This window comes from Garra rufa, chromosome 3 (assembly GCF_049309525.1).
Source record: "Garra rufa chromosome 3, GarRuf1.0, whole genome shotgun sequence".
NCBI classification, from domain to species: domain Eukaryota; kingdom Metazoa; phylum Chordata; class Actinopteri; order Cypriniformes; family Cyprinidae; genus Garra; species Garra rufa.
Genome location: NC_133363.1, coordinates 26,359,984 through 26,383,019, shown reverse-complemented (window position 1 = coordinate 26,383,019; position 23,036 = coordinate 26,359,984). Strand labels below are relative to the sequence as shown.

At 42.0% G+C, this 23,036-nt stretch overlaps 1 protein-coding gene across 1 annotated transcript in view; it reads right to left on the bottom strand.

The window, feature by feature from the left end:
• Window positions 1–4,607: 4,607 nt before the first annotated feature.
• Window positions 4,608–23,036, bottom strand: part of cdh16 (cadherin 16, KSP-cadherin) — a 55,384-nt gene continuing 36,955 nt past the window's right edge. The window contains exons 13-17 of the mRNA XM_073835842.1: window positions 21,931–22,061; window positions 10,651–10,890; window positions 5,722–5,838; window positions 4,814–4,930; window positions 4,608–4,708 (exon numbers count right to left, since the gene is read on the bottom strand). Of these exons, the coding sequence (XP_073691943.1) occupies window positions 4,608–4,708; window positions 4,814–4,930; window positions 5,722–5,838; window positions 10,651–10,890; window positions 21,931–22,061 (706 nt within the window). The remainder of the gene's footprint in view (window positions 4,709–4,813; window positions 4,931–5,721; window positions 5,839–10,650; window positions 10,891–21,930; window positions 22,062–23,036) is intronic.

Here is a 23,036-nt window from a genome sequence, read left to right as displayed (position 1 = left end):
GGCCAGGTTTCTGACACCTTCTGCAAATTAAATTAGCCCTAGATGATCGCGGATGTAACTGGGGATTTTGAAGCTGAGCCATACTTTGAGTTAACTGATTTAATTGTTGCTGCTGCTTCCGAAGCATGTCCCGAAGCTCACTCATTTCTGACATTGCTGAACCACCACTGCTACTACTACTATTAATGCGTTGATGTCCCTGTACCCCATATTGAATTCCATAAGCGGATGGAACAGACTGACTTCGACCACGTACCCCCCCAGGCATACCCTCTCTTTCCCAACGAAGGGCTTCGCTTCGAACATCAAATAATGTGACAGTAGGCTGACGACGCACTAACTGCTTCAGTTCACGTCGAAGAGCACAATCATTAACGTATTCGACAAACTGGTCTCTTATCAAAATTTCGCCATTAGGGATGCCATGAGGTGATTGATTTTTAACTTTTTCCAGAAGACTCATCAGGGCCAAAGAAAACTCTACCAAAGTTTCCCCATCCTGTTGTCTTCTGGAAAAGAACGACTCTTGAAGCGCTACATAAGACTTTGTACACCCATATAATTCACGCAACACTCGAATAATTTGTTTCGGATCCTCCCTCTCGTTCACTGATCGATAACGAATTTCTTCCTTCGCCTCTCCCTCCAGATGATCAACCAAGAAAAATGCCTGATCAGCTGTAGACAGACGACGGAGCCGCATACAAGCCTGAGCCTCCTCCACCCACTCGTCGATGCTAATGCCCGACCGACCACTAAACTTTGGACACTTACGATCTCGAGGAACAAAAACAAACCGCTCCGCTGCCGACGTATCAGCACCAACGAGTGGGGGATCTGCAACTGCAGGAATAGAAACATTAGATGGGCCCGGCTGTGCAACGGTCACTTGCTCTTGTCTCAGTCGTTCGTTATCCGACTTTAATTGAGCTACCAAATCTCTTAACTCACGCATTTCATCCTCCATAATTGCAAATGCACTAGCACTTACCACAAAATGTAAACTGAATTTAACTCGTGCCGGTGCACCACAGAAAGGGAAAGCTGCTGTCTGGTTCCTAACAAAAAGACACAAAAGAAAAAGAGCAGAACAAATACTCAAATGAAAACAAAACCCACGTCTCTGCACTAAATAAGAGGGAACCCTGCCGACTACGCCAGAATGTGACGGAGCGGTACAATTTGAAAACTAACCTTTTACCAGTAAAGAAGTCCGACTACGCCACCCTAGGAATTAATTCTAGGGAACAATACTCAAAACCCAACAATGAAGTAAATTAAGCACACAGGTTCGTTTCCCTCATATAAGTGAACAGAAGACGTGGGTGCAGTATAAAAATACAAACTTTTATTAATACAAGAATGTTTTGAAATAGACAATAAAACGTCAGCGGAACAGCAGGAGATTCCACTTTAAATGAAAGGAAATTACAAAAATAATGAATGTGGGTAGTAACACCAAATCAGCTTTAAATATGAAAACAAAAATGAAATAAATACCAGCAGGGCTGAGGCTCCCAACGGCAGGAAACAAAATGGAGTCTGGTTTTACAAGAGCACACTTCCACGCACACACACACCAAGGTGCACTCAGATCACACTACCACACACTCGAAGTGGTACACAGCACGCAATAAAGAAGAACCACCACCATAAGGAGGAAGATCCGTTCACCCGTGGGACCCCAGCTCCTGCAATAAACCAAAAATAAATGAATAAACTATAACAATCACAATTAAATATTTAACTCAACATACAATAGAAAATGATAACTGTTAAAGCAACTCCAGACAAAAATGAGTAGAAATACTACTACAAACTGAAAGAAAACGTTTAGAAGAATCAAATAAATTGAAATGAAATTACAAAGCAACTTGGAGGCAGATGTAACTAGTATACAAATCAAGTTGCATTAATAAAGGAAAAATAACATACAAACAAAACAGCATAAACGATATATTCGTGTGTATATATAATAAAACAAAAACAATTACAACAGTATAAACAAAAGAAAAACGTAAGTCACAAAAGAAAGAGGAGTTATTCTCTCAAACTGAGATCGTCGTATTCTCCATGCTGACACACAGTCGCACACACAAAGAAGGCACTAAGCACCGTAAAAAAAAACCCAGACGAACAGTCCCCTTTCATTAACGGTGATGGCGGCGTCTGCACAACAGTACGCACAGGAGGACCGTAGGATTGTAAGAACGTTTGCAGCGCGAAGCAACAGTACATACAATATAAAAACTAGATGAAACGAGAGAACGAGAGGGAGAATCCGTCAAGGTATCACACCAAACAGAAAATGTACAGGCACAGGTCTATTAATCAGCCCACCGATAGCACAATGGGGTACAGGAAATCATACCTGAGGGGTGAACAGCCACTAAATCCACTAGAGCAGCGCCAAAAACACACCAACGGCCGGACAAAACGACACTATAAATCTGTGACCACCGTAAACACGGGCACAAAGGGGAAAATCGGACGTGACGCACCCCGGGCAGCAACCAATCAGACTTTATATTGAGGATACTGATCGCTGATAGGCAAATCCGGCTGTCGGTCACCTAATTTCATTACACATAGAAGAACCTTTTTTGTTTAAATGGTTCCTTAAGAACCTTAAACATCTGAAGAACCTTTCTATTTCACAAAAGTTTCTTTGTGGCGAAAGAAGGTTCTTCATATTATAAAAAGGTAAGAAAGAGACGGTTCCTTAAAGAACTTTTGGACTGAATGGTTCTTTCTGGAACCAAAAATGGTTCTTCTATGGCATTGCTGTGAAGAACCTTTTAAAGCACCTTTATTTTTAAGAGTGTAGGTGGTAAAGTTACGTATGAACAGTAATAATTAAGATTTGTTATAACTTTTGGTAGTCTGTTCAGATGTTTTCCCGGTCTGACCGAATAGTACAGGCCAAAACATGACAAAAACTGACCATTTTCAGCAGCAATAATCAGCTAAATATGCTAAATATAAATATTTCAGTGGCACCATTTACGTTCAGTGCCGCCAGCATGTTTGATTGATGACACATAATGAAAACACTCTATTTGAAAAGGCAAAAACGAATAACGCATTCTATGGAGCAACTAACAGGCTTGCTAGCATAGCCTGTTACATTACAGTACATGAAATTTCACTTACCACATAAACAGAGTAAAGATAGATGATTGAGGACAATGGCGATGATTTGCTGATCCTGAGAAATCTTGTAAAAAAGTAACAAGTACTGCCGCCTATAGTATACACAGAGTATGCATGATCGTTAATCTCGAAAGTGAAAGTAAAAATAAATGGCGCATTCAAAAGCGATTTCACTGTCCCATGTATTAATAACAATTCCTTATCCAACTATATAAATGCCAGAGAAAGCTTTAAAATAGCCTATATAGAGAGTTTGCACTTTCATCATGATTCTGTTGCTGATGCGCATCATATTGGCGACCACAGAGAAAACCTGTGGAAGCTGCTAAATCATATAGAGAAGGTCTTAGTTAGCAGGAAAGGGCCATATTTTGACAAAATAAAGTTAATAGGTGGTAAAGATATATACGAGCAGTATTAATTAAGACATTAGCCTAATATTTCACCTAACTGACCAGAAATGATAAGAACAAACACAAATGTTGTCAAGATTCTTGCCCTGGAAATCCTGGTTCAGTCTGGCCAACCACAAACACCATTTGTTCCTCAGACAGTTTTTTGTACTCTTCTCATTAATTTGTTGCAACTTTTGGCAGTCTGTAGTACTACAAATGTTTTTCCCAGTCCGACCAATTAGTACACCATATTCAGCAGCAATAATCAGTATAAACAATAAACAATAAAAGGTTGTTGTTCGGTTTAGTGGCATTGTTTATTTTCAGCGTCGCCAATATGGCCAATTGATGACGCGTTGTGAAAGCACTCTATATTTTTCCTCCCATCCCAAAACATGACAATAATTGACCATTTTCAGCAGCAATAATCAGCAAAATATGCAAGTTTTGTTCGGTTCAGTGTCATTGTTTATGTTCAGTGCTGCGAATATGGCCAAGTGATGATGTGTTGTGAAAACACTCTATATTTTTCCTCCCATCTCATATTTATTCTCTTTAGGTGCTCCCTAGGGGTTCAGAACACAGTATTCAGATTCAAGCACATCCCTAGGTGGGATTAATTAGTAAGCAAGGTGGCAAAATAAAATAGTAATTAGAAAAGAACGCAAAATAAACAGAAGAAAATCAACACAAACATGTTGTTTTATGATTGTCTTTATTTCAGTTCATTGATCACACAACTCAGAGAGGAAAGAATTAACTGATTTAGCCCATATTTTTAATCACCACTAATTATTATAAACTATGATTGCAATAAAGGAACTACATAGCTTAAAAACAAATAAATAACACAGAAATATCACATGTAGAGAAAAGTCTGAATTCTTCACAGTGCTAATAATCTATCTATCTATCTATATATATATATATAGTCTAATATGTTACTTTTCACTAAAACCAAAAACCTATTGTATCAAAAGTTAGCAAACTGGACTTTAAACGGAAAAATCCCCCAAAGAGTTGACTTTCAAGACGGTAGTGACCGAATGGCCTCAGAAGTTAGAGAGACACTTTAAGTGGAACTCGTTCCTGGCAGCCTTTGTTTGGTGGTGTTGAATTCTGGTAGGACAGTCTCACAAATATAACAATCAGTATAACGCCTGTAAACAAGAACATAAAATGTGATTGCAGGAACTGCAAATTGTATTATCCACTTCCGTTTGAAATAATTTCAGGATGTTCTGAATGAGCTGTGAACGTCTCACCTATAACTCCCAGAGTCCCGAGCAGGATGCCCACTGTAGACTGAATAGTGGGCATGCCCTGAAGCTGTTTTGGTGCCGTTCTGCAGTTCCCTCTCACGTTGCATGGGCAAACCGTCACTGTCAGAGAAACAACGACCATTGAGCTCTTTTTAAATGCATTAGAGGGGCAATGGTGGCACACAGGAAAATAGGACATATTTATGGAGCACTAGGTGAGGGTGATTGCATCTGTGAGGTCTCATGGGAAGTAGCATGAGAGTCAGACAAGATGAGACCGTGACAGGGAGAGAGAGGAGTCATGCACCTGTGGCCATGCCATGCATCACTGGAGACTGTGTGAACAGGATGTTTCAAGGGAGAATCTATTAAACCAATGAATGTGAATGCGTGACCAAGCAGACACAAAAATACACAGCATTGGTTCTCAGCCGTTCTGACGCAAAGACCCCCCATATTGGCTAAGATAATTCCTCGCTTATATCTTCAACTGCATATATCCACTTTGAGAATATGTAAAAGAAGGGCAAAAAAAAAAAATCTCACCTATTCTCACAGCCTTACATTAGTAAGCTTTATCAGAAAATCAAGACTCCATTATTACAGTTACTGACTTCATTTGCGTTAAATTGTTTTTTAAAACAAATATCCTCTGACTGAACAGTCATTAAGCTTATTTGTACAGTTTTACTAACAGCAATGACGTGAACGTAAATGTGGCTTAATTGCGTCTAAATTTAAAAATGTCATTTGTGACCTCCAATGAACAGTCTCCAGTGAGCCCATTAAACATTGTGTTCAGACAGCTAGTGAATGCAGTGTATGAATGTAATTGAATGACGTACATGGTTTCTTTCTCTGTCTTGCTCTGTTTTTATTCATTCAGTTCTGTTTTAGTCCGTGCGCGTTACCTGGCAGATTGATGAACGTGCTTCTGGGAGGAGAGCTGCTGTCTGAGATGGTAAAGGGTACGATGTAAACCTCTGGAGGCAGGTACGGAACATTCAAAGACAGGTTGGTGTGTGTGTCTATGGAAACAATGACATCCCAGCTTACATTTCTATGAAATATTAGTCAGAAAGAATAATGTTATTGCTTATGCCAGTTATTATGTTGGCTCTGCAATGTTGGGGAGTAAATAGTTACATGGAATTTCGTAATTCAATTACAAAATAACTGTAATCTGTTACAGTTATTGACAAAAAAATATTACAATGTACAAAATGTTAACGATTACAAAGGGGGTTATATCTGAATATTTTCAGTTGACAGATTAGTTTTAATTCTTATTTGGGTTTATGTACAGTCAAGCCCGAAATTATTCATACCCCTGGCAAATTCTGATTTAAAGTTACTTTTATTCAACCAGCAAGTTTTTTTGACTGGAAATGACACAGGCTTCTCCCAAAAGATAATAAGATGATGTACAAGAGGCATTATTGTGGAAAAAAAAAAATGATACTCATCTTTTAATTTCATTTAAACAAAAAGTGGCATGTCCAAAATTATTCATACCCTTCTCAATAATCACTAGAAAAACACTTTTTTTCAAACGCTTCCTATAATTGCTGACCAGCTTTTTGCATGTCTCCACTGGTATTTTTGCCCATTCATCTTTAGCGATGAGCTCCAACTCTTTCAGGTTGAAGGGTCTCCTTGCCATCACCCTGATCTTTAGCTCCCTCCACAGATTCTCAATTGGATTTAAGGCTTTTGTGTGTCTTATCTGGAGAAGTGGTGTCCTGTGGAACCCAGCGGTGTGCAGTGTCCGTTGGACTGTCTGCCTTGAGGATGGCCTTGGTGGTGATCCTTGGATTCTTTTTTACTTCTCTCACTATCCCCCTGTCTAGCACAGGTGTCACTTTTGGCTTCCGACCACATCCTCTGAGATTTTTCACAGTGCGGAACGTCTTCTGTTTTTCACCTGTTGAGTTGATTAAAACAGCTGTTCCCAATAAATCAGGGTAATAAGGATGCTTTAGAACAGCTTGGACTATTTGGAATGGTATAGAACTTTGGATTTTCCCAAAGACTGTAACAGTTTGCAAAAGGTATGAATAATTTTGGACATGCCACTTTTTGTTCAAATGTAAATTAAAGCTGAGAAATAGTTTTTTCCACAATGATGCCTCTTGAACATCATCTTATTATCTTTTGGAAGAAGCCTGTGTCTTTTTCGGTCAAAAAAAAAAAAAAAAAAAAAAAAAAAAGCTGGTTGAATAAAAGTAATTTTAAGTCAGAATTTGCCAGGGGTATGAATAATTTCTGGCTTTCTAATTTTCTTGAATTTATTTGATCCAAAGTACAGCAAAAACAGTACAATTTGAAATATGTTTGCTATTTAAAATATCTGTTTTCTATTTGAATATATTTTAAAAGCATTGTTACTCCAGTCACATGATCCTTCAGAAATCATTCTAATATTCTGATTTGCTGCTCAATAAATATTTATTATTTTTATGTTGGAAACAATTGAGTAGAATTTTTTCAGGTTTGTTTGATGAATAGAAAGTTCAGAAAAACAGCATTTAGCTGAAATAGAAATCTTTTGTAACACACACTTTTGTATCATATTAAATATTAACAATAATAAAAAATGTTTCTTGAACAGCAAATCAGCATATTAGAATAATTTCAGAATGATCATATGACACTAAATTTAGCTTTGATCACAGGAAAAAAAATAACATTTTAAAATATATTAAAACAAAAAGCAGCTATTTTAAATAGTAAAAATATTTCAAATTTTTACTGTTTTTACTCTAATTTGGATCAAATACATGCAGGCTTGGTGAGCAAAAGAAACTTTGAAAACATTGAAAATCTTACTGTTAAAAAACTTTTGACTAAAAGTGCAGTTACACTTTTTACAACATTTTAAATAGGGTTACTTGTAATTTGTAACCTATTACATTTCCTAAGTAACCTTCCCAACACTGGCAATGTGCTAAAATATGTTAGCATCAATTTAGTTACGTGTTACAAAAACACGCTATCAACATGCTAAATCATGCTATCATTCTATATAACCATCAAAGTTCAAAATTTTAGAAGAGGATTTTGTCAAGCCAGCATCAAAGTTTGTCCATGCAAAATTTATTTTCTCTAGTTATTAATGTGAGATAAAATATTTATTCTTGACATAAAAAATACAAATAATTAGGTGACACAACATTAAGTCAAGCAGTGCTGCTGTGGAGTAAATCTTATGGAAAAACTCCTCACTGAGCCCAATCAGAATTTGTGACACAGTGTGACGCAGAAGCAAGAACTCAGTCCAGTAAACAAGGGGCTGTTATCAGTCTCTGCTCACTCTTATCAGGGGTCCAAGAAACCCCAGTAGTGTCCTTTGACACTAGAGTCCTTTAATGTGCTAGTCAACAGCGGACTAAATGGGTCACCAGTACTAAACTAGTACAGGAATATCTCTCACAGGGTATCACTCTTGTCAGAGGTGACCAATATGTTGCCCATGGCCTCCACAACAAAAACTTTCTGGTGGAACCACTTAAAGAAATGTATAATTAAGTCTACACAATATTGACAGTACAACTATCTGTCAGGCCTATCCACAGTTTTCAGTCATGGAGACCAGGAAAACTGTAGCACAAGTGTGTATATTTTCCATCTCTTGCAAGCCAAGAATATTTAGATCACCTTTCAAAATAATTGTTTTGTGCACGTGTAATCCATATGCAGCACCTGCCAGTATTTCAATCACTAAAACGGTTGGACATCCTAAAAATCTTAACATGAAAAACAAATTTAAACTGTCATTTTAAAAGATCAAATTCAGTGTACACCTTATTAATGAAGCGAACTAAAAAGGCAAGCCTCATTTGTAATTTTGAATCTTTTTTTATCCTTAATTCAAACTTTAAATTCAGGAATTGAACGCCGTCAGACATTAAAGGATAACTATTGCCAAAATGCAACCTGGGCTGTTTTTTTTTTTTTACTGTAAACGATACAAACTTATATCTAAAAGCATAATTACGACGAACGAGCCGTTTTTGAGATTGACCGTGATTTCGTTTTGTGGTCAGTGGCCGGTGAATGTGAGTTCTAGGGGCATAACTTTGAGCGCATCAAAATCGATATTTTTACAACACTAAGAAGGCTCGACACACCATGAAACTTTGCTCAAAGTATCGCCTGGGTCTCTACACATGAACTCCAGCATTGAGAACATTGTTTGTGTACACAGAGTTTACTAAAAAGAAAGGTTTTGAACAACTCACTTTCACTGTTTGAGTTTCCGCTCGCGGCCGTCTTGCCAGTCAAGAGGTGTCGATCTCCGAATGCGAGGATGGATAGCTCCTAAAGCATATTTCCATATAAATGCACGGCTAATTCGTGGTTTTGTCGCAAGTGAAAAACAATATTAACCTTCTAGTTGTAAAAAGAGCCTCATATAAGCCTAATATTTCGTCCTATGGAGTCCATTCATTCGCATTCGGAGATCGACACTTCTTGACTGGCAAGATGGCTGCGAGCGGAAACCCAAACAGTGTAAGTGAGTTGTTCAAAAACTTTCTTTTTAGTAAACTGTGTGTACACAAACAATGTTCTCAATGCTGGAGTTCATGTGTAGAGACCCAGGCGATACTTCAAGCAAAGTTTCATGGTGTGTCGAGCCTTTTTAGTGTTGTAAAAATATCGATTTTGATGCGCTCAAATTTATGCCCCCAGTATTCCCATTCACCGGCCATTGACCACAAAACGAAATCACGGTCAATCTCAAAAACGGCTTGTTTGTCGTAATTATGCTTTTAGATATAAGTTTGTCTCGTTTACAGTAAAAAAAAACAGCCCAGGTTGCATTTTGGCAATAGTTATCCTTTAAAGAGGATGTGCGTGTGTCAAGCAAAGACGTGTTCAGGGTGAAATATAAATCGAGACCTACAGACACCAGACTACGTCATCCCTCACCATCATTCTCAGCACGCTTTCATGCATGTAAAGAGCATGTAAAGCCAAACAAGTAAAAAAGAAAGAGAGAGAGGTAAGTGTGGAAAAAAGCAGCTCACTGTTGGATGTCTAAAGATCAATTAGATGAAAAGTCAATGGAAGTACACTTTTAGCCTCTCAACCAACCGGCCCCAGCTGTGAGATCATATAAATTAAAGGCAACATAATTACCCCATGTCACTAGAGGGGACCTTTTCATCCATTAACAACAAGGGAAAAAAAAGAGAAATACTGAGACAGAGGCCGAGAAGAAAAAATTGAGTGTGAAAGAGAAAGAGTGAACAACAGAATCAAAATCAATTTTATTCTGGTCCGTGACTCAGACGCCACAACTAAGTCAACCTGCACACCGACATGAGCTTGGCACATTAATGATGCCTAAAGCTATCAGGAAGAGAACCATTATGCTTATTACATCCAAGACAGATTCGTCCGAAGACACTAGACATGGATGGCAATTTCCTTCTTTGTCAGTACGCTCTTTTCCCCAGACCTGCAGTGTGTGTGTGATTCAGCAGGTGGAAAGCATTACATCCAGTTCGGATGACGTCTCAACTGACTGCATGGATGTTACAGCCACAGAACAGCTTTTTTTTCTTTTCAAATGTCTAACTTTATCCACATTGACGTCAGTGATAGAAGAGGTCAACGTAACCGCGCATGTCAGCGCTACTGTGATTATAGAAGGTTTGGGCACAATAAGAGAATGAGTGAAGATCGTCTGACATGTATTTTTGAAAGGACTGACAGACAAATAGATGTTTAAAGACGGGTCAGGTAGTTCTTGGGCAATTGGGAAGATTTGTCACTTCACATTCAGCCCCAGTATTATTCAACACGGCTGGAAGTGGGTAAAGGAATAGACAAACCATTAATAGGAGTGAGCTTCCAGTTGCGGCGGACTGTGGCGTCACTGCGGAGGGAGAAGTTGAGCCTTCCTCCATGTTGTGGCCCATCGCTGTCCCGAGAGGCCAGAACCAGAGCCTGATCCTGCCAGCGAGGGGTGCACAGGTACTTCCAGGAGTAATCGCCCACCAAAACTGGGCTGTTGTCGTTTACATCCAGAATGTGCACTGTCACCAGCGTGGAAGCTGACAAAGAGGAATTACCTAAAGGAGAGAAGAGATGGCAGAAAATATTAATCGTTTTCATCTTGAACTGTGAATTGTGTATTTCAGGATAGCTCAATCAAAAATGAAGATATTTTGAAAAATATTGGTAACCACTGACTTTAATTGCATTGACAACAAATGACTGAGACTTTTTTCAAAATATCTTCTTTTCTGTTTCAGAGAAGAAAATAAAGTTGAGGTTAAAAGTTTACATACACCTTCTGCAAAATGGTTTTAGCAAAAATAAGAAATAATACAAAATGCATGTAATTTTTTATTTAGTACTGACCTGAATATGATATTTCACATAAAATGTTTACATATAGTCCACAAGAAAAAAAGACCCTGTTCAAAAGTTTACATACACTTGATTCTTACTACTATGTTGTTACCTAAATTATCCACATTTTTTTTTGATTTGATAGTTTGATAGTCCCTTGTTTGCACTGACCAGTTAAACTGCTCGCTGTTTACATCTAAGTATCTTCTTCAGCTTCTGAAGGGCAGTACTAAATGAAAAAACACTTCATTCTGTTTAAAAGTTTACACCCCTTGCTCGGCATCAGTATCATTTGAACCTTCTGTAATAGTTGTATCAGTGTCCCCAGTGTAAAAATATGGATCTCAAAATCGTAAATTCATTGTTGGAAAGGGTTCAAATTAGTGGTGGGCCGTTATCGGCGTTAACGTGCTGCGTTAACGTTTAACTCTTATCGCGCGATAAAAAAAATATCGCCGTTAATCTATTCTCAAATTTGGGTTGGGAGCTGGGTCTAAACTACGCAAGCTATGATGACTTTCACCTTGATAGTTTAACGCGGATGTATACCGAAGACTGTATGGTCGCGCGTTTAAGTCTCCTCCGCCAAAACACAGACGGGATCGCGTCGTCCTCCATTCATAAAAAAACGAATCTACTATAGCGAAATGCCACGTAAATTCGTCGTTTTTTGGATTCATAAATCAAATGTTGGTCAGTCACTTAATTCAAATCGCGATATGGACTAGTGTCTGTGAAAACTGAAATGCAAAAAGACCGTTTTAATATGAATCCGATATGTTCCGTTTGCCTAGCTGTATGTATGCGGAGACGAGCTTTTACTACACGCATACTGAAACACACGTGACGCTCCTGGTAATTTTTGGCATTTTCATCTCACATGAACAAATAAACTCAATCTCCCAAACTGCTGTGAGTGTCACTTTTACCGTTTCATTTGAGAAAACGTACTCGGTTACTAACGTAACCTCGGTTCTCTCTAGAGAGGGAACGAGTACTGCGTAAGAAGTATCTTACGCTAGGGGAAAATCCTTTTCTGCGAGATATTGAAGCCAAAAATTATCCTTAATTTTGAAATAATGTAAAGCGCGTTGCAGCAGCATACAGACATAGGCGAAACAGCTTGCGCGCCTATTGGCTGCTCTGCGGCAACTGCAGCAGCCTATTAGAGCGAGGCCTGACGCGACGCCAGATCCAATGGGGGCATTTCGCGCCCTTTGCGTCGCTTCGCGCCCTTTTCGTAGCTTCCCGCCTAAAAGGGCGTGGTCTAGACCTATAAATATCGCTCATAGGCAGCTATTATCTGGTTTTTCATCATCAAAGCAACCAGAGCGTGCGCATGCACGGCAAGATACGCAGTACTCGTTCCCTCTCTAGAGAGAACCGAGGTTACGTTAGTAACCGAGTACGTTCTCTTACAAGAGGGAACGAGTACTGCGTAAGAAGTATCTTACGCTAGGGGACCCAGTGTAAAACGCCGTGCATCGTGAGATCTGACACCAAAGACCCAAGGGCGAAAGCCCGGGGTTCATACAGTTCATAATCACCTATGGAACTCACAGGGAGTCCGGGGAAGAGGGAGGGGCAATGCCGCACTCTTCCACATAGTGCAGCGTCACTCAGACGCTAAGTAAACGTACATACAGGGCGGGGTTACGGCCTGAGCTGACGTAAAAATAAGGGTCTTCACACAGTTTGCTCAGACACATCTTGTGCTATCACTTTCACTGTCGACCCTAGAGCTGTGCTCAGTAGACGCAGCATTCCGAGCTGATAACATCAGGTCAGACAACACTGAACATCTAGACTGACAGCAATCTGGCCTGTAAGGCGGGAACCTCCAGGTTGTAAAACCTTATAAATGTAGACGGAGAGGCCCAGCCCGCCGCCGTACAAATATCTTGCAAGGCAATCCCACTCGACCACGCCCACGATGAGGCCACGCCCCTCGTGGAATGTGCTCTGACACCTAGCGGGCACTGCATTCCCTTGGAAGCATATGCCAACGCAATAGCATCAACTATCCATCTGGATAAGCTCTGTTTCGACGCGGCCAGTCCCTTGGGACGCCCGTAAAACGAAACAAAAAGCTGCTCTGTCTGTCTAAAAGCAGACGAGCGAGACACGTAAGCTCGTAATGCCCTGACTGGGCATAGGAGGCTCGCGTCCGTTTCCTCATCATTGACCGGTAGGGCTGACAGCGCGATGACCTGTGCCCTAAACGGTGTGTTGAGTGATTTTGGAACGTAACCATGTTTGTGTTTGAGTATGACTTTAGAGTCATTAGGTCCAAATTCCATGCACGTCGCGCTCACAGAGAGTGCGTGCAAATCCCCTATGCGCTTCACTGAAGCGAGAGCCAGCAGAAACACGGTCTTAAGAGACAGGTATTTCAAATCAATAGTCTGCAGAGGCTCGAATGGTCCACCTTTCATGGCCTCTAGTACCACAGAAAGGTCCCATACGGGGACTGTGGGAGGTCTGGGGGGATTTAGTCTTCTAGCTCCCCTCAGGAAGCGAATAACTAAATCGTTCCTTCCTATTGACTGACCTAGCGTTGTGCTCGAGAACGCTGTTATGGCCGCCACATAGACTTTGAGCGTGGACGGGGTTCTGCCCTTGTCCAGCAGCTCTTGTAGAAAGGAAAGCACCTCCATCACACCACAGTTAGTGGGTGACGAGCCGCGAGCTGCGCACCAGCCCGAAAACACTGACCATTTTGAGGAATAGAGCCGTCTCGTAGACGGGGCTCTAGCCTGCGTGGTCGTGTTTAATACTCCTTTAGGGAGTTCATCATATATTCGCTGGTGGCCCAGACATGAAGGGACCACAGCTCTGGGTGAGGATGCCAAATCGAGCCGCTGGCCTGAGAGAGAAGGACTCTCCTCACTGGTATCGGCCACGGGACAGTGCTCGTCAGCTGCATCAGCGCTGGGAACCAGGGCTGGTTTTCCCAAAACGGCGTTATCAGCAGTATTGAACATCCTTTTTCGCTGACCCTCTCTATCACCTGAGGTAGGAGAGAGACGGGGGGAAAAGCATAGAGATGACGGCGGGGCCATTCGTGGGCCAGCGCGTCTCTGCTTTTTGAGCAAAATTCCAGACAGTGAGCGTTGTTCGGAGACGCAAACAGGTCTACTTCCGCTCTGCCGAATTTCTTCCACAGTAGTTGTACTGTCTGTGGGTGTAGAGACCATTCGCCTGCTGGAACATTGTTCCTGGACAGTCTGTCTGGCCCTATGTTTAGAAGCCCCGGCACATGCGCTGCTTTCAGCGAGCGCAGGTTGCGCTGAGCCCATACCAGGCGGCGTTCTGCAAGTCTGTATAGGTTTTTGGACCTGAGACCGCCCTGGCGATTTATATAGGAAACCACTGACATGTTGTCCGAGCGGACTAATACATGGTTTCCTTTTATTTGGGGACAGAAGCGCATCAGCGCGTTCTGTACTGCCAACATTTCGAGGCAGTTGATATGCAGGAGCTTTTCCCGTTCTGACCACTGGCCAAAAGACGGTCTACCCTCGAGCAGAGCCCCCCATCCCGAGGTGGACGCGTCCGTAGACACCACTTTTATTCTCGAGGAAGTCCCCAGGCTTACACCTAACTGGTACCAGTCGATTGCTCTCCACGGATTCAGGGCTGTGACACATTACTGATTGACCGTGATACGAAGCCGACCGGGCGCCCACGCTTGACGCGGGACGCGCGCTTTCAGCCAGAACTGCAGTGGGCGCATACATAGCAGACCCAGCTGCAGAACTGATGACGCTGAGGCCATGAGACCAGCATTTTCTGAAATTTTTTGAGCGGGACAGACGCGCCGCAGCGGAACGAGCCCGCTGTGCGCTGAATGTCTGCTGCGCGCTGTGATGACAGCCGCGCTATCATTGACAGCGAGTCCAATTCTGTGCCCAGGAAGGAAGTTTTCTGACTGGGGGATAGTGAGCTCTTCGCCCAATTGACTCTGAGACCCAAATTCTCGAGGTGATCGAGTAACATGGTCGTATGCTGTACAAGCACTGAGCGAGACTGCGCTAGAATCAGCCAATCGTCCAAATAGTTCAGTATGCGCACGCCTTTCAGTCTGAGAGGAACGAGCGCTGAGTCCATGCACTTCGTAATGTACGGGGTGCCTGGGACAAACCGAACGGCAGGACTGTGTACTGATATGCCTGGCCCTCGAAGGCGAGTCTCAAAGATCGCCTGTGACGTGACGCTATCTGTATTTGAAAATACGCGTCTTTCAGATCCACTGACACGAACCAGTCTCCTTGGCGAACTTGCGCGAGGATTTTTCTGGTCGTGAGCATCCTGAACCGACGCTTCACCAACGCTTTGTTCAGTTGCCTTAGATCTAATATGGGTCTGTGACCCCCGTCTTTTTTCGGTACCAGGAAATATCTGCTGTACAGCCTCCCTTCGCTTTGAGCTTGAGAAAGGGGCTCTATGACCCCTTTGCTCAATAGTTTCGCCACTTCGGCTCGAAGCAGGTGTGCTGCTTCTGTCTGCATTGTGGTCTCGACGCGCGCTGTATAGCGGCGCGGACGTCGGTGAAACTGTAGCGAATAGCCTCCTTTTATAATGTCCAGCACCCATTTCGAGACCCCTGGAAGCTTTTCCAATGCGTTTGCATGAATAGCTAGAGGCTGAATACGAAGCGCGCTCCGTTCTTTCATTAACGGAGTGGTTTCGGTATGCTGTGGCACCAGAGACGTGCTCGTGACATTCGGGGCGTGGGGCACGCTGATAGCGGGAACTATTATGTCTGTGTGTGTATGTGGTTGTGTCGCAACAGGCACATTTAACACACTGCAAACACCGTTCGCCTGCATACACGTTAGTTTCGTTTGTACAGAAACCTTTTGACGTGCATAATGTGATGTCTGTGGGCACTGTGAAGCGCAATCGATCTGAGCCGATTTTATGTTCGCAGGGTCTGTATGACAGGTTGTGCTTGTGTGTAGAAATGAGCACTGGAGGAGTGGGCATTTTTGACTACACGTGAAACACCATCGGCCGTGGCCGGGACTCCAGAAAATACACTCTATTGGGGGTTTATCTGGGTAGCCGTGAAAACAACCTTTGTGTGCAGGCAAGCGGGCGACAGAACCGGCTTGTTGGCTGCAGCAAACACTGGAACAGTCACATTTAACACACTCCAAACATCGTTCGCTTGCATGGAGCGAATGCACGCTGATTTCATGCAAAACGTGCTCGTGATATTTGAGGCATGGGGCACGCTGATAGCGGGAACTATTATGTCTGTGTGTGGATGTGGCTGTGGGGCAGCGGGCACATTTAACACACTCCAAACAACGTTCGCCTGCGTAGAGCGAATGCACTTTTGGTTTCGTTTTCACAGAAACCGTTTGACGTGCATAATGTGGTGTCTGTGGCCACTGTGAAGCGGGCATAGTTACCACGTGTGAAGCGCAATCGATCTGAGTCGATTTTATGTGCGCTGTGCTTGTGTGTAGAGATGAGCACTGCTAGTGGGCATTCTTACACGTGAAACACCATCGGCCGTGGCCGGTTGTGAAGCGCAATCGATCTGTGTCGATTTTAAGTGCGCTGTGCTTGTGTGTAGAGATGAGCACTGCAGTGGGCATTCTTACACGTGAAACACCATCGGCCGTGGCCGGTTGTGAAGCGCAATCGATCTGTGTCGATTTTAAGTGCGTTGTGCTTGTGTGTAGAGATGAGCACTGCAGTGGGCATTCTTACACGTGAAACACCATCGGCCGTGGCCGGTTGTGAAGCGCAATCGATCTGTGTCGATTTTAAGTGCGCTGTGCTTGTGTGTAGAGATGAGCACTGCAGTGGGCATTCTTACACGTGAAACACCATCGGCCGTGGCCGGTTGTGAAGCGCAATCGATCTGTGTCGATTTTATGTGCGCTGTGCTTGTGTGTAACGTTAGAGATGAGCACTGGTTAGTGGGCATTCTTACGACACATGAAACACCATCGGCCGTGGCCGGGACACCAGACAATACACTTTATTGGGGGTTTATCTGTGTAGCCGTGGGAACGACTTTTGTGTGCAGGCAAACGGGCGACGGAGCCGGTTTGTTGGCTGCAGAAAACACTGGAACAGTCACATTTCCTGGAACTGGACGAGCGAATAACTTTGGTGGGGGTCCGGCAACAGCGGGACTCGTACACCGTCGTTTTCCCAGTTGTGCTAGGACGATTTCGGAGGCTCAGGTTTCAACTCAATCCTGGGCCGCGGGCCGCGTCTGGCGGGGCGGCGGCCAGACGAGAAAAACGTCAGAAAGCGTTAACCACGGGTGCCTCTCAGCAACGGTGAGAGACCATGTTACGCAGCGCTGACGCGGCTAGGCGGCGGCGAAAGCGCGGCGAAGCAGGTTTGACGTCTGACGGCAAGCTTTAGAGGGGAGGGCCGAGTTAGCACGCCGTCCAGCGGAGGGCAGACATAAGTGGGCTGCTATCGCCTCTTCTGAGCAGCATGCGCGTTCCTGCTTTGGCGGGAAACGGAAATCAGAATCAGAAACCTCTTCCTCCTTCATGGCCCCCCTCGTCAGCGGCGTCGATGGAAGCGGTGGCAGACAGCGGCCGCTTTACGTCCGGAACAGAGGCTGACGAGGTCGATGAAGCAGGCGGGCGAACCGGCGAGCTTTGTCGGCTGGGGGAAGTGTCCGGGGCCCGCTGGGCACGGCGCTTTTTACGGCGCTACACCGCGGCGGGCGGGGGAGCAGTCTCAGTGAAGAAGGCAAGGCAAGTCCTCAGAGTCACCATTGGCATCTGCACGAGCCGTATGAAGGCATCTTTAAAAAGACGCTTTGCTCTTTTTAGAGAAACAGTGTGTATCGCAGCGGCGACACACACTGTAGATTATAAAGGATATAGGCGCCGGAAAGCGCAGCAGGAATGCACGGAAGGCGGCGTGGCCAGCAGCTTCAGTGGCTCGTCCCGCTGAGATGCTTGCAGTCAAACGGCGGCTTCTTATCCGGCTCCAGCGATGCGTGTGCTTCGCTTGAAGGATGAAAAATCAGATAATAGCTGCCTATGAGCGATATTTATAGGTCTAGACCACGCCCTTTTAGGCGGGAAGCTACGAAAAGGGCGCGAAGCGACGCAAAGGGCGCGAAATGCCCCCATTGGATCTGGCGTCGCGTCAGGCCTCGCTCTAATAGGCTGCTGCAGTTGCCGCAGAGCAGCCAATAGGCGCGCAAGCTGTTTCGCCTATGTCTGTATGCTGCTGCAACGCGCTTTACATTATTTCAAAATTAAGGATAATTTTTGGCTTCAATATCTCGCAGAAAAGGATTTTCCCCTAGCGTAAGATACTTCTTACGCAGTACTCGTTCCCTCTTGTAAGAGAACTAGCATCATATCATACTGTATGACACAGAAACTTCACGGCAACCTGTCAAAATAAAAGTACGCTGTAACATGTAATGGGCTGGGTAGGTGTTGACGTTAAAAAAACACAATCTAATAGGGAGAAAAAATAATTTCATTGTTAGTTAGTTAGTAAACACAAGTACATCTAATTGAACATAATTTATTTTCATCAACAAATTATCATAGAACAGCTTTATGAGCTTTATGATCAATTCTCAAAGACTTTAAGTCATTATTTGGGTAGCACACATATTCTGAATGCCTTCAGCAGAATTCAAATTAGCCATTTTAATCTAGATTAATCTAGATTAATTCCAAGATTTAATCTAGATTAATCTAGATTAAAAAAATTAATCTATGCCCACCCCTAGTTCAAATACGTCTTTTATATGAAATATCTTATTCAGGTCAGTACTAAATAAAAAAAATAACATTCATTTTGTATGATCTCTTATTTTGGTAAAATAATTAACATTTTGCAGATTCCGCAAGGTGTATGTAAACTTTTGACCTCAACTGTAATTTGTACAGGTTTGAAATGACACAAGGATGAGTAAATGATGACATTTTTTGAGTTAGCAACTACACTGAAAAGCCACACTATGTGCCATACCACAAAAGTTTTATGGACTAAGCCATGCATTATTAATATACTATATATAAAGAGACATGCAAATCCAGCTATAATTCAGTGGATTTAAACTGTTGGTTTAAATAAGATGCTGCTTCGTGTACAGTTTCTGCACTCTCTTCACTGCAGGATATGTTTTAAAGCGGGCATTAACCTAATGCTAAATACTGGTCAGGAGCAGCATTAAAGGATGTGCAGATTGAGATTAGTACTACAAAGCTCAATGGCATCAGTCTATGTTTAACCAAGCAAGAGTTATTATTATAAAACAATAACAACTGATTTAAAAAGGAATATCCAACTTCACGGACTTATATTTGTCTTGCAAAGAACAGCTTTTACTGCCAGAATCACATTAAACGATTTATATATTTTTGCCTTTACTTTGATAGGACAGTGTAAAGCTAACAGGAAGCAAAATGGGGGAGAGAGAGAGAGAAAGGAAAAGATCCTCAAGCCAGAATCGGGACGCCTGTAGTGCAACAGTGCTATGTGTCGAGGCACTGTCCAAGGCTATTGGTGATTCTAAAATCACATTCGATGAAGAAGTCCATTGGCTAACATATCCAGTATTGTTGTTTTGTTATGTGTTTACAGGACAGGATTCACTTGCATAAGTGTTAACATACAAAATGTTTTATGCCATTATTTTAATCACCGATTGGAGCACCATACTATTGTTTTATGTAAAAAGTGCTTGGGGTTGCCAGGTTTTCACAACAAAACCCGCAGAATTGCTACTTAAAACTAGCCCAATCGCATTTTAGGGGGGTCTCCGTTAAAAATCATGTTTTTTTTTTGTCAGGGTTCACCTGGTAAATTCGCATTCCAGGGGCTAAATATGACGTTATTGGGGTCGCTTCTACCCGCAAACATCAAAAACAACCGAGGACTTGGCAACACAGATAGTAGCACTCACCAACTTGCTCAAGTACTCCTCTCTGTGCAAATCACAACAGGCTTGGTCAGCTGACCAATCAGAGCAGAGCAGACTTATGGAAGAGAGAGGTTCCCAGACATTAAACTCAAAGCTGGTTCGAACAAACCATTTCGAAATCATTGCCAAATGACTCTATGTATAAATGTATATTCTGCGAAAATTACAATGTATTCTAACCTTGATGCTTTTAAACCTGTTATAGGGGACTCCAACACAATATTAGGACACTTTAAAAAAAACATGCCCTTCTTTTTATACCTGTTCTGCAAAAAAAGGCAAATAGTCAGTTTTATGTATTAGCATATTTCGTTTGACACATATAGCAAAGACATTAAGCTGAATTTTAGTCTCTTAGATTCAGAACTGCTTAACATTAACTGTATTTTTGTTAACATATAGTAAATAGATTTCTAATATTTCATGCACAGTGGTTTGGGACCACCTGCTGTAAAGCTATGGACATCGTAGGGATCTGTTGAAGACCCCTGAAGACCCCTGTTGAAGACCACTTCACTAATAAATGACTCATAAATGACTCACCAGTGGAAGTCCAGAACTTAAAGGAGAATTTTTTTCTGTCAAATTTCAATCTCTTAATCCAGTTTATTGTTCAATAACCTCCCAGGAACAATTAAAATATTTAGGGCAGCACACTCAGATTCGTTAATCTTTTTCCAGCCTAATGTAAAGCAAGAGACTGGGGTGTAGTTACTGCTGCAGACAGAGCCAGTGGGTGTTTAGCCGGTGTGGGACTATGGCTGACATGTTACATGGGAAAAGAAATTCAGATTTGGTCATAGAAGTGCAATTCAAAATGCACAACATGCCAAAAATTGTAGGTAAAATAAGTGTAGAAATTAAATTGAATGTTGTGAAATGAATCTTGTGGAGCTTTGTCTTGACAGGTAAACTAACCTGACGTTTTTGTCACACTGTTTACTATCAATCCCCAGATTAAATACGAAGTTATTGTAAGGAAAAGAATAATCCTAAGGAATTGATGTGGTATAAGGGGCTTTTGCAAAAGCTGTTTGAGATTTCTGTCAATTTTGATGCATCTGTTTCTGCAGCACAGTGTAAAATACAATTCTTTGAAGGTCATAAGCTCTCAGATACTGAGGTATATGTATTATTTTTGTCTATCATCTATAGTTTCTTTATTGCTCCCTCCTCTTATACCCTCCCTCTCATTTTCGATCCTGCTTCAACACTCAAGACCACGCAAGACAGGGAGTTGTGAGTCATATCTCTTGTTCTCATCTCATCTCTCTCCTTTTTTTCTCCCCCATAAACATTTGTGACTGAGCATCCTGGACTGGACTGATTTCTCATCTGTGAGCGCTGATGGGGGCAGAATGTAATTGGAGGGTGAACTGTATGACCTTCACACCTCAAATCTTTGATCTGCAGCCTATGTTCATGTGCGGAGGAACGATGTGGAATTCTATACCACACACACACAGCGTTCATACGCCGCAACGTCTCAGCTGGTGACTCATTCGCTGCTAGTTACAATGTCTGAGATTTCTCTCACGGCGTGTGGATGTGGCCTAGAATTTTCAATGAGATTTGATAGTGAATAGAGCCTGTCACAGCGTTTTGAAATGTCAAGTGTCTCAGCAGCACTGATGATTTTGAAAAAGAGAAAGCCGAGGGATGTTGATTTTCCCCAGATGTCTCACATCGATAGCATCTTCCTCTTGTACTTGCTCTGTATAATAACTTCAGTTTGATGGACATGTTTATTCAAACAAACAACATGAATTGACAGCCCTCCACAGTGATTGCACAGCACAAGGAGGGGTAAAATATCTCTTACGCCCATCTTCAGCCACTACTTCCATGGTGTAGGTGCTGTTCTCCTCTCTGTCCAAGGCCTGGACCGTCTTGAGCTCTCCTGAGTACTTCCCAATGGAGAAATATTTCTTAGTGTCTCCTCTCAGTGAATATCTGAAGAAAGAGCAATCAGAGTTTGAATCACATATGATTGTTTTTCCTAATCAAGAAATTATAGCATTATGAATTTTAATACAAAAAAGCATGGCTTTGGTAAAACAGTGCTCCAGAAATGTTAATTTTCATCTACAAAGAAAATAATATGTTTTCAGCATGTGACCCTGGACCACAAAACCAGTCATTAGTAGCACGGTTATATTTGTAGCAATAGCCAACAATAGTGTGGGTCAAAATTATCAAATTTTCTTTTATGCCAAAAATCATTAGGATATTAAGTGAAGATCATGTTCCATGAAGATATTTTGTATGTATGCTACCATAACTATATCAAAACTCAATTTTTGATTAGTAATATGCATTGCTAAGAACTTTTTTGCACCCTCAGATTCCTGATTTTGAAATATATTTGTATCTCGACCAAATATTGTCCAATTCTAACAAACCATACATCAATAGAAAGCTATTTATGCAGCTTTCAGATGAATGATTTCTGAAGGACCATGTGACACTGAAGACTAAATAATGACTGCTGAAAAGCTTTACCTTCACAGGAATAGACTACTTTTAAAAATATATGACACAAGTAACCAGTTATTTTAAATTGCATTAATATTTTACAATATTAACATTTTTAATGTATTTTAGATCAAGATTCAGATCGTTTTCCACTTTCAAATGGAAAATGTATTACTGTAATTTATATGAGCAAGTAACTATTCTTGAGACTGTCATTTTAGATCACACCAGATGCCTGTAATTTTATGCACTACTTCCTCTGCTGTTTAACTAAGGAACCAGAATCAGTCATGTCAGGTACATGAAATTATGTGGCAACATCTGAACGGCAGGACAACACCTGCTTGTACATTGTGTACAATCCACAACCTGAATAAACCACAGTAATTGACAATGACAGTATTCATAGACACGGACACATGTAATATATTAAATTAAGCTTCTGCACATTTA